General features: G+C 43.2%; 1 protein-coding gene across 1 annotated transcript in view; it reads left to right on the top strand.

Moving 5' to 3' along the window:
* LOC144937855 (uncharacterized protein C05D11.1-like) overlaps positions 1–12,861 on the top strand; it is a 40,717-nt gene that overhangs the window by 19,644 nt on the left and 8,212 nt on the right. Inside the window, exons 13-19 of the mRNA XM_078865376.1 lie at positions 1,076–1,219; positions 2,344–2,520; positions 4,904–5,006; positions 5,845–5,975; positions 8,167–8,347; positions 9,131–9,216; positions 10,322–10,485. Of these exons, the coding sequence (XP_078721502.1) occupies positions 1,076–1,219; positions 2,344–2,520; positions 4,904–5,006; positions 5,845–5,975; positions 8,167–8,347; positions 9,131–9,216; positions 10,322–10,485 (986 nt within the window). The remainder of the gene's footprint in view (positions 1–1,075; positions 1,220–2,343; positions 2,521–4,903; positions 5,007–5,844; positions 5,976–8,166; positions 8,348–9,130; positions 9,217–10,321; positions 10,486–12,861) is intronic.

Below are 12,861 nucleotides of genomic sequence, written 5' to 3' on the forward strand. Positions count from 1 at the left end.
CTACCATGTAGACTGTTTTGTCTTGTCCATGCTGTGATCAACCGCCATGCACATTCAAAAGACTAAAATATTCATGCTGCTTTCCTCCTACTGCTGAGCTCTGTTGAAAAAAATATTTGATTATTGAACTCCTTAGCCACCACTTTGAGCTGAATTACTCATGAAGGTGTTCTCATTTTCTCCACACTGCAGGTTACAACACTTCTCTGTCTGTTTCTTCCCTCGCATTACTCTACTTTGAAATCCCCTCCTTTTGTTTATTTTCTTATCACCTTGCTCATTCAAATATACACATTACCTCTTATCTATTACATCTTCGGCAGTGCTGTTTGTTGCTGGCTGCTTGGCATTTTGAGCCTTTGGGCCTGTGCTCAGAAACCATGGTAAAAGAAATAAATCATCACCTTGCTGCAAGCACGGGGTTAATCGTGATGGGTGTAACCATCCTGGGCATTCTATGAGTTTCCACGATTCAGGGTCACGATTCCATTCGAGGATGAACATTTCAGGTGGTCTTTCGTGACTGAAGGGGCTGAAGTATGAATAAAAAACAATGATTTGTATGCATGTTGCCCAGGCATAAGAATTCATGTTGATCGATGAATTGATACATATTGCTACACCCATAGTTTTAAACGTTATGACCTTATCTTCAAGTCTTAAAAAATACATTTTTAGAAGGATGACCAAAAATAAAATGTTGTTTCGTAAAATAATGCATTCAACCAATCTTGATGTATCTGATGCTGCAGAGCTTGGTTAATAATGTCTCGAGAATTCGGCAGCCGTCGATCAAACTTAATGGTCATGCACGCTATGACAGTCGTTATTGCACTACGCTAACGACTAATACCAGTGACGGTAATCTGAACTGGTCCTGGGCCTCCCCTAGGCCGACTCGGCCTCAAACGAGTACCTGGTGCAGTATGTAAACATCGCCACGAGGGAGACAAGGGCGACCAGGCATGGTGGTGACCACTCCCTAGCGCGCCGTGCCGACCTTCATAGGTGTTCGCTAACAGCACTTGCCCCAACAGTCTGTTACGGCTATGCGGGGGATCTCTGTCTGTTGCAGGTTGTCGGGGAGCCCAGCCATGCGCTGCAGGTGGAAATGGAAGCAGCGGAAAGCGGGAGAGTGAAGCGCCAGCGGGAGACGCTGGGAGAGGAGGGGCTGCTGAAGTGCGCCAAGATCATAGAGAATGCGCTGCAGCAAAACGAGGTGAGACCAGCACTAGACCCAAACTTAGGGGTGGCACGATGGCGAGATGTTAACTCCCTCGCCTGGTATACATGAGGTCGTGGATTCGATCCCGACCCTAACACCTGTATATTTGGAGTTTGCATGTTCTCCCTGTGGTCGCATGGATTTTTCTCCGGGTCCTCCGGTTTTCCCTCCATGTTTAGAAACATGTTTAGAGTATTTGGCTGCTATATATTTACATGTAAAAAGCCACTTCATTGAGCTGTCATTTGTGGCCAGGTCTCTTCTGAAAGAGAGATATGTAGCTCAGTGGGCCTTACCTGGTAAGATAAATAGAAATAGTGGTTTAATTTGTTATACGCGTTGTGGTGAACATTTTTATTGCGTTCACTGAAATGTTAAACATCGTTTAGTTAAATCTTAATTTTGGAGCTTTCGTGACTGCAGGAATTATTCTTTGGTTCTTTCGGTTAAGTCACGTCTAAAGATAAAATAATAATGCTGTTATTTAATTTATTATTTTATCTTTAGACGTGACTTAACCGAAAGAACCAAAGAATCGTTTAGTTACTTTTTCTTTTCTCACGTGATATTTGTTTTACTTCCTCCATAAACTACTCGCATTATGGGATTGAGGTGCCATACCCTGGTTCACAATGTGATTAATTGTCATGATTATGCAATTCTTTTCAAGATTCAATTTTTTTGCATGGTGCATTGAAGCACTTCTCATGGTTGCATGGGGTCACACTAACTAATTATATTAAACATATGCAGATGGAAAGTCATCAATTCTTACACGTATGATTGCACGCTTACATCATGAGCAAAAGATTTGATTTTACTTGAATCAATGCAGCGTTACATCTCTACTGTTCACAACGTTCTTTGGGAACGTGCAATAAATCATTGGATTTTGGTACATTGTCCTTTGCTGCCAAGCACATAGCGCTGAGGTCTATAACAACCCTGTTTGTGAATGGTGGTCACTCATCGAAGCGCTTGTGCGTCTGAGATGTCAGGAGACCGGGTGCACATGGCGTGATTTTGTAACAAGTTTATGATTCACCCCTTGTATATATATGCACACATCCACTACTTGCTCTGTAACGACTGTAACATCCTTTCGCAACCAACCGTAGAAAGAGCCGCCGGAGGAAATTGTGAGCCGCCTGCGTATCCCGAGCACGGACAGCATCCACTTCCACCCCATAAAACCTACCTCCAACGTGGCGGGCCACAGCGAAGACGGGCGCTTCCCGTTGAACGAGATCTGCTTCCCTTTCCAGCTCGACCACGTTCACTCCAACTTTGTCCGGGTGAGAGCGAGCGTGACGTGTTTGTGTGTGTGCGCGCGTGCGTGCGACGCTCCCTCAGTGCAATGCAATGCCGCGCGCTACAAAACATTCTTGTGCATGAGCGTGAAGTTGTGTTATGATCAAGTGCGTGAGCTTCGAATCATTTTTTTTCATTCGTCGGGGGCTGTTGTTGACGAGCCGAATTGCGCTTCATTTATAGTTTTATCGCGGTTTTGACGAGCACAGGCTCTCATGGCACCAAACGGCCAACAACAAACGCCACTCTTGAAGGTATACTAGATAAGAGCCAACGCGTAAATAATAACTGGGAAAAGAGACGATAATAGAGAATTCCAAAGTCGAGCGGCATTGAGAAAAAAGCATGAAGTACTTTTAACCCGCAGTGTGTTGAAGAAACATGTTACGGATGAGATGGTAGAAAACATGGGTGGATGAATTTACGGGAGGCGTTCATGGGAGCCGGTGACCATGGTAGTAGAGGTAGTGTTAGCGAAAGACATTGTCCAGTGTTTCTCTTTTCCTGCTTTTTTTTTGTTACGATGCACACATTGACAGTCTTTCCGACACCTTGAGAAATTGCAGGAAGGGAATAATTGGCCCCTCCCATTATCTTTGTCATTATAATCATTACCTTCCTCCGTGCCGAATGCATTGCGGTCCCGTGGCGTTCACGTTACTTTCTCAAAGTACGCGGCGCTGGTATTCACGCGGGGAGTGGGGGGCGGGGGGTTGCGTTTAACAATCGGCAGATTCTGTACGAAATCGCAACAACAACAAAAAATAAAAATTCAAAACACCTTTCCATTTGACCTGTCGCCGCCAGCAAGTACATGTGCCACAGCCACCGTGTCCCGCCCAACGGCTACAAGACACCAGGGCATTGTTTGAGGATTTCTGTGGCCCATCTGATACAAGCAGCGTGCGACGGGGCGACAGAGAAGAACGACAGAGAAGAGCGCGCTGTGCCCTGGAGGAAATTTTTTCCGCATTCTTCCCACTGGGTTGATTGACAAAAGGAATTCGGGAGCGCTCTCTTCTACAGGGCCAGGCAGGTTTTTTTTTGTATTTTAGCGGTGCAAGCCTGGGCGAGGCCTCTGCCGTTAAAAAATCTAACGAGCCTTTTTTTTTGGGGGGGGGGGCGGGGGGGGGGGGAAGATGGAGGGGGATGCTTTTGAAGGCGTAGCAAAAAATAAAGGGTTCCGCGCATGGGTTTCGTTCGTTTAAAAATAAGACTTTAATTTACGCGAATGTGATTCATGTTTACACTGCGACAAAGGATTAAAACTTTTGAGTTGCCTGTAGGTTCTAAACTTTAAAGAATAGTTTGCCTTAAACTTGACAGCAGAGAATAAAAAGAATACCATTATGAAGGCATGAATTCATGGAAAGTATCAGCCTTACACTTAGATCCCCACGGTGAAGAATATAACACTAATTATTCTTAGTGGCACCATTTATATTAAAAGTTTAATCTCAACGGCCAGTGCTGTTGAGAAAATCATAAAACGGTAATTTTATGTTAGCGATGTTTTTACTTTTACAGTGGTCCCACTTAATGTTAGCAATTGCGCCGTCTGCTGGATTGCTCTGGTATGACGCGTGTTGAATAATTCTCAAGCCAGTGTGTGGCATTGTCTTGTGGCTGTTAAGCCAACATGTCCACGATTATCATGCGTTCGGATCTTGATAGGAAGAGAAAATATCAGTTTCAAATGGAATCATAATGTTTTGATGCACACACCTTATTGTAAAGTTTAAATATATTGCTGAATATTTCTGTTGACCTTCCTCCGCACCTCCGATTAGCACGGTTGGCTACGTATGGTGCGAAAGAAGTTCAACATACGTACATGCAATGTATATTTGCCAGTGTAACACAGGGCTAATCTGTCGTCCGGCAGTGTAATTATATCTTTTCACTTGGAATTGAGGACTGCATGTGATTTCATTATCATATCGAGTCAATTTCATGTGTGTACTTCCCATCATAGGCTGATTGTATAAATAAGCAGACTCAGTGTTTTGGTCAGCCAACATGTAATATAGGAGCAAAACAAAAAATCACAAGTTTTATAATCATGGTCCTGTGTTCTTAAGCGAAGTCCTTCATCTAGCAGTGGCCAATGATATTGATCGTTGTGCAAGGAAAGGTTTGAATTGATAATTCCTTGAAAAAACTACTTGTAAGAGCAATAATCTGCACGGCTGGTATCATGTTGAGTTACATCAATGTACAGCGTGAGAATCATCGGGCGGACAGTAAAACAATACTAGGCCACTCCATTTATAGTTTTTGATTGCTTGCGATGTGTGGGCAACGGTGACATGAAAAATGTGTGCATTGTGAGTAATGTTATTCCCTTTGATCTGCTTGGTTTCACAGTACATAGTTATGCTGGACACCACCCCGGTGCCACAAGAGCTCAGACCTTACCTCGGCCTGTACTCGGAGATAATATTCGAGTCACCGTTGATGCGTAATGGAGGTGGGTCAAGATGCTGAAACTGCCACGCTCACTTTGCTCTCGAAGCACACTGTGCTTTGCTTTGCAATTAGCGTGCTCACATTTTGTCCATTTCGACTACCTGTCTTAAAGTATTGTACTTATGTACGTTATTACGAGACGTTTCAGAGCAGTTCCATATGTGGCAAATGTTTGATGTGTTTATTAGGAAGTTGCAATGTCGCTTGTAATTGTCAGTAGAATGTTCATCGTTTGAAAGTGCACACTAATAGTAAATGCTGCACATGTAATTTCTCTCCCTGATGCAAATGCATATTTAATTGAAAATCCAACTATGATCAATCAGCTTAGTTCGGTTCTTGCTGAAAATTATGCCTTTCAGGTAAAGGTGCAGCCCTGCAATTGCTTGTTCACACTGCTTCTGCCAATGGAGCTCTAGATAACAATTCTCTAAATATTTGGCCTACTCTTCCAATACGGGCAGGTGTCTTGGAAGAACAGCAGCACATTTATTTTTTTATTTTTCAAATTAACAAATTGGCACCATTTGGTCAGCTGCCGCACCGGGATATCAAGTTGAAACGGTGACCTCTGGATTGCGAGTTCAGTGTGCCAGCCATCACACCACGACAGCATCCCAATGCATATTAATGGCTCGCACACATATATACAATACAATACACCAGAGCTAGTATTACGCCGTCAGCATCTTTATATGCATTGCTGAACAACAAAAGGTGGTGAGGCTGCATCTTATGGCTGTGAACCAATGGGGACCATAACCCAGGCTGCCTTCTAAGCTGCTTACACTGTAGTCATTTCATACTTCACTGTGCATTCATATTTGCATGGTGTTTAGCTCTGGTGCCCCATGAGGAGGTGATTAAACAGCTGGCAGAGGACACTGTGAAGAACGATGCCACGCTGGGCATGAAGGGCTGCCGATTCTTCTGTGGAAGCTACGCGCACCTCCTGTGCATCATGCTCAAGGTGACATCAAAAATAAACATGGGCAGTGAGCTCCAAAACTTCCATGGCACTGGGAAAAAAAAGAGGCTCTTTGCAGTTATATTAATTACAGTGTCTGAGCCTCAGTAATTAGATACAGCGGTGATATTGCAAAGCTGAGAGGGAAAAAAAGACACTTTCATTATGAACTTTAATATCCTGTAGTTTATTAAAAAAATCTGGCTTTTGGTGGACGTTTTTTGGCAGGCATGATAAAATGAACTCGCTATTTATGATCATGGCACATAAGCACTGGCAGTTTTTAATCAATGTGTACTATCTGCATTGACATACGGCGGTTTAAAAACACCGTGGTCATTAAGAAAAACATTGAACTAAAGCTGAAAACTGAACAGACATGCATGCTTGGAATTACATTGAGATCTAAAAAGAGCAACGTATGGATTCGAGAACACGCACACATTAATTGCGTGAATTAAATTGAATAAAATGAGGTGGACTTGGGTAGGACACGCCACTGAAAGAGTTGATGACCGATGGTCAGGATAATGATTGGGTGGTAGCCAAGGAAGAGATGGAGCATTGAAATCAGCTCATGCGCAGATGCTCGGTAGATTGTTGCATCGCAGAAGCGTAAGGGATGACGACGACTCGGGAAGGCTTTTATCCAGCAGTGGATTGATCATGGCTGATGATAATGCGCTTGCGGTATGATGAGCATCGCGAACCCGTAGCTGTGCACATAATTATGATATGGCAGTAAATGCCGTTATTAGTCGTGTGCGATTGAAGCTAGTAACATTTGTTTTTGCATAATCCAATGACAGTGGTCTTTTATCTGTGATGGAGGGGAAGAAAAATACATCGCATGTTTTCTAAAATGTAGGTAGAAGTTTTAAACATGCTCAAATTTTTTTTCCAAATACGCATGTTTTCTTCAGCTTTCATGACTGCCTCTATGCGTGCCATTAATTCACTGGAGTTAACCTTTGGACATATCATTCGCCTTTTTGATGTTGCACATTACTACTGCTATGATTCCTTTCATTTACAACTTTTAAATATGTATTTTTTGTTTGTACTTTATCAGTATTCATTGATTTTTAGATCGCTTAGGAGTTGTACTTTCACCACATGCTTCCCTTGAGTCTCAAAGCCGTTTTCTCGAGCCAGTTTTAATGATTTGTTTACCGTGTCTCTCGCTTATAATTTGGTACATGCCAACCTTCATCACATGCAGCTCATTTCGTTCTAAAGAGCCCTAATTTCTGGTGACAATACTGCATTGTGACAGTTTCCTAGGCCCCGTGTAAATCACTCTTTCGCACCCCACTCCCTACCCCTTCTCCTTTACACTTGCCTGGGAATTTTTTTATTGGAAATCTAACCCCTCTTAAAATTCTCGTTGCCAGGCATCCAGAATTAAACCACCGGGAAAATAATTTATGTCCGTGGTAATGTTTGTGGGTTTTTTTCAGTCTCTCCCCCGCAGAGAGATACTTATTCAGTAGGATTATTCGCCCCGATCTTCCTTTGTTCGCAGATGGTCGACAAATGTCATGTTTTGTCCGAACAGAAGCTATTGACCTCTTTGAATGGCACGTGATAAAAATGACAACTCTTGCCCACTTTTTTTAATGTAAAAAAAAAAATCGGGATTTGAAAATTATGGTTTTAGGCACAAGGAAAAAAAAAAGTGGAATTTTTTTTCCGGTGGCATAACGGTGGCACGTTGAGAAGCAAACGAGCGCAGGATGACGCGTTGAGCATGAACCTAGCGCATGCACCTGCTAAGACTTGAACGCATGAACAATACGACGAATTATAATTACAGTGGATGTTGGCTATATGCATGGTATATCTGAGCGCAGTTCACAAAACATTCTTACATTACACTCGTGGGGGAAGGCAAAGGATAACATCTGATACCAATGTATGTAAGTTGAATGTATGTATGATACAAGCATGAAACTGAAAAAAACTATCTTCACAACCAGTGTATTTATGAATTGGGTTGCTTAAAGTTGACTTAGTCACACAAGGACCATGTTTAGGGGTCTTAAAATGCAGTGTACATGCCAAAGCTAACGCAACTTATCGACAATGTTAAGAGTAGGGGGAGAATTCGTCCCAAGTCATACTGAACAGCTGCCTTTGTTTTTTTTTTTTAAACTCAAGTATTGTCTTCTTTGCCATGTCCCCTGTGGCGTAGGTGGACAGGCAGAAATATCGCAAAGGTGTGCAGTGGATTAGGGAGCTGATGCGCCAGGTGGTCTTCACTCCCGAGCGAATCCAGATCGTGGCCACCAAGATCCTGAACGAAGTGCCACGACACAAGCGCGACGGGTCGACGGTGGTCACAGCGATTTTGAAAGAGCTCAACTTCCCATCGGGTGAGGAAGCTCGATTGTGTGAGGCTTGCCCAAGGGAAAAATGGAGAGGAACGCTTCACGGAGTGGTGTCCTGTCTCAAGTGGAGAATGACCAATTTTTTTCCCTCCGCCTGGGACTGCCACAAATTACCGCTTGGGGAATTTAAACATATCAGGTTATGTGTGTGTGTGTGTGCAGTCGGGGCAATTGCGCTATGGTGAAAGGCAAAAGAACGTTTTAACGAATGGTTGGCCTTTCTGCCTCGTCTGTAATACGAAGGGATCTTATTGCAAAAGCACATAAATTTTGTCACCAGACAATGGAAAATCGCTGGCTCCAGAGGTCACTCTTAATGAGAAACTCCCACGCTATGGCTCACTTTTGGCCCGTTGATGCATTGGCTCTTGTCTAATGGGTGAAGAACTCTGCAGTTGCCACACGTCGAACATTTTAGGGAAGTATTTTTTGTTGTTGTTGCACAAAGCATTTCTCAAGAATGTTCTCTGTATTCTGGGACATATTTTGTTAATGTTTAGGCGGTTTCAATACTGTATGAAGTTGTGTTAACTCTGTCACACATTCTGACACAGCCGAGCCTTCCGCTTTGAACACGTGATTAAAACTCTCATGACGGACATCCACGGGATTCCTACATCTAGCAGTGGGTAGAAACTGGCCGACTGATGATGATGGTGGCGGTGCTGATAATGAGTTAAAACTATTGCTGTTTAAAGGTGGCGTGCGTGTGTAGTTGAAGTCGTTTGATGATGTGCATGACTTTTATTTCCTAATGTTTTTTGACAGAAAGCAACCACACCAAGATGAACATGATCAGACAGCAGAGGTTTCTTACCGACCTGCTCAAACGGCTCGAGACAGACCCAAAGCAGGTGCCGTGATAATATCCTCGTCCTGTGGATGTGTTAAATGAAACATTATGCAAACTTGACAAAATCCCATAATAATTACCACAGTTTCAAATTGTGCTTTCTCAGCAATAACAGCAGATGTGAAATTTTACATAAATAAGAAGGAAACTTTGTTTTTAAGCTGCCTCGTGTTTCTGCATGCCTGCGCAACATTTAATACATTTTGGAAGTCACTGATCAATATGTAAATCTGGTGAATAACAATTTCAGAAAAGTTTTCTCTGTCGTCCCTTGTCCCCGGGTGTCCTGCTTCTCCAAAATACATTCCATCAACGCTGAGACCCCACCGATAAATATTCCTTTAAAAAATCCATGTTACTTTGTAAAACCAAAAAAATCCAACTTCACGTGAGCCCGTGAGAATTCGATACGTCGTTGTGTCCTGTGTTAAGATGGTCGGTGACTGAAAGGACACTGGCAGCCACTCTTCTCTCACAGCGTTTGTCATTGGATTGCTGGAACCTTGCCTGCCTTTGGTAGTCCCGCGTGAAGCGGTGGAACGGTGTGTCGATTCGGCCGTTGTTATCGATTCTCAAACTCACGACACGGGCATAAGTATCGTATGTGTAAGGATGTTTTCCCTTTTTCATTCTTGTATGTTGCACATGTTGGATACGGATCACTTCTGTGGCCACGAAATACACTATCATTCACTGCATTCTTACTAACGCATTTGATTTTTTAATCCACTCCTACCCACAATCATACACCCTGAGGCCATTGCCACTTAACCACCACTTTCAGACAATTCCTTCTCTGAAAGCGTTGCCAATTTCCCCGTAACACAGTTCAAAACTCTTCTTTTTCTGCTTCTATCCTCGCACTGCCAGTCTCCCCCCGCCTAAATCTCTTATAACCTTGCTCATTTCAAGTAACCTTTTACAACCTTAAAGAGTGATATTTTCTTCTGGCCGCTTGGCGTTTTAGGCTTTTGGGCCCTGTGCTCAGCAATTATTAAACAACAAATAGTCTGCTAGGGTGGCGAATAATGTTGTTCGGTTTGCACAGAAGAGAGTGAGTGCGTAGTAACGCTGTCGGGTTGTCATGTGCCCGCTCGCTGTCCAAGGTGATCGCGGACATGGAGCGAGTGGCCGAGGTGGTGATGTCTGCCGAGAATCTCCGCGTGCACGTGTCGGCCGACGTGGGCTGGCTGGCAGCCGAGTTCCCGCAGCCCCAGCAGCCCTGGCTCGATTGCTCTCTCTTCCCGCAAGCCGAGATAACGGCAACACGGTCTGCATCCCAGGGCGCCCCCACCACCGCCGCCGCCACCGCACTGCGCGCGCACTGTTTGTTGCGCCCAAGATCGTGCCACTGATTTGGGTCAGAAAATATGTGCTTTCAATGACCGGCTCTTGCATATGGTTGGTCCAAAGGAAAGTTGATTTGGCCCTTTCAATGATTTTAAAACATCAGAAGGTCAGTGATTTCCTTTTGAAGCCCAGTATAAGTTTTTATTTTCTGTTACGCTTAGCCTGATGTTTGGTAGAAGGGTTCCTGTTCATGACAGTTTTTTTATTGCAATCAAAAGAACTGCATTGCAAAAAAAGTGAATGCATATTTCAAGGATACAAAATTCTGGTAATGTCTTGGCTGTAAACAATTATGGATATCAAAACGTCTTCCCGGCATGTTACTTAACAACCAACGGGAGCCAATAATGTGGCTGTAGAAACGTATTCGATCAATGTGAGTTATATATTCCATGAACATAAAAACATTTTTCGATTTAAAGCTTTCGTGACTGCAGGGATTCATCTTCTTTGTTCTTTCGGTAAAGTCACGTAGAATGGAAATAATAAAGTAATAAAAATAAAACATAATAAAATAATTCTCACGACGTTTCGGCCACAACGCAAGCAGCCGTCCTCAGGTGAAGAACAGGTCTATCGAGAAGACAGAGTCTGAATGAAACACCCCAGGTTTGGAGCATCTATTTAAGCTGGGTTGGAGGGAGAAGAGAGCCTCGACAGACCTGTTCTTCACCTGAGGACGGCTGCTTGCTTTGTGGCCGAAACGTCGTGAGAATTATTTTATTATGTTTTATTTTTATTATTTCCATTCTACGTGACTTTACCGAAAGAACCAAGAAGATAAAAACATTTTGTAAATTATTTAAATAATTTTACATGCAGTGAGCTACTGCTCGTTTGAATACACGTAATGGTTACATTTAAAATCCGAGAGTGTTTAAAAAAAGGATGTTTAATCCAATCAGACAACAGCATTTTCAAGCGTATCATTTCTAATGTTTCTTCCTCACCACTTTTGGAACATTGTTAAACAAGTAAAGAGTTTGGTAATTCTTCTTCTTGGTTCTTTCGGTAAAGTCACGTAGAAGGGAAGTAATAAAATAATAAAAATAAAACATAATAAAACAATTCTCACGACGTTTCGGCCACAACGCAAGCAGCCGTCCTCAGGCGAAGCCAGCATGGTGAAGTTTGGTAATTATTTGTAATTCGCACTCCCATCAACATCTTACATTTATTATTGATCATCATCATCATCTACCTGGTTAATTATAGCCGTCTAAATTATTAACGACCAAACACTTAGCATTTTGAAGCGTAACAAATTTGCTCATGAAAACTTTAGCGCCCAGTCCCCTGCCGCCTTCTCCGCGTGCAACACAATCGTGCCACATGAACCCCGAAAAAAAAAAACGTTGCGATTAATCGCGGCTTCTGGTTGTAAACATGTGTGGTGGCTTTTTTATTTTATTTTACATAACCACCATGTGCTACCGCTGGCTATCTGCTTTCGTGTAGGGTCATGGGTTGGGGTTTCCCACACAATAGCTTCCTGTTTTAAGTGAACCACCAGTGGCTAAGAAATCAACCCTGCCCGTTAAACGCACGCCATAAATCGAGCTGTTGGACTTTAAAGCCTTGCGGGTGTATTTCCCCAAAGCTAATTAAATGGCTAAGTGCAGTATACAAAACAAGTGGGGTAGAAAATTGGAGAGTTTACAGGAGGCATGTTTGGGCACAGTGGACACAATTACGCGAGTAACATTTTGCTTTGCATCCTTAACCAGTTCATTGATTTTGGTTCTCTAACTCTACTACTACCACTTACTCACATTTTATGAAGTCATAAATATTCAACCCAGAGTCTTTAACTTCAACTTGTCCATTGAAAGCAAATTGATGCTACCCCTTGCGTTTTGGTGCACTGGCATGGCATTGGCACAGCAGGCTCATTGCTGGCCAAGATTCGTTTTTATCTTCACGTAGAATATGGATTGCGGAGAGCTGTGGCACCGCACTACGAACCCGGCGATCCGAGTTAGATTACCGGCCATGGCTAACATCAGTGGGGAGCGATAACTTGAACAACTGGTCCTGGGTGTGTGCCACCCTTCAACCAACCCGCAGTATGACCAGCATGGTGAAGTATGGTCAAGCGGCCCCCATGACTCACATGGCATGGGGATACCTTGTTTCCAACATTGGATTGTTCTCCATTAGGCTGTACACAAACAGCCTTCCGTATAGAGCAGTGGTCACCCACCAATAAAAGTGACCAGAGGCTACCTGTTTTGTGTAATCGCAAAGTCTATGCTGTGTTACGTTGATGGGATTTATCTTTTGAATTAATGATAGC

The sequence above is a fragment of the Lampetra fluviatilis genome, chromosome 20, assembly GCF_964198595.1.
Source record: "Lampetra fluviatilis chromosome 20, kcLamFluv1.1, whole genome shotgun sequence".
Classification (NCBI taxonomy): Eukaryota; Metazoa; Chordata; class Hyperoartia; order Petromyzontiformes; family Petromyzontidae; genus Lampetra; species Lampetra fluviatilis.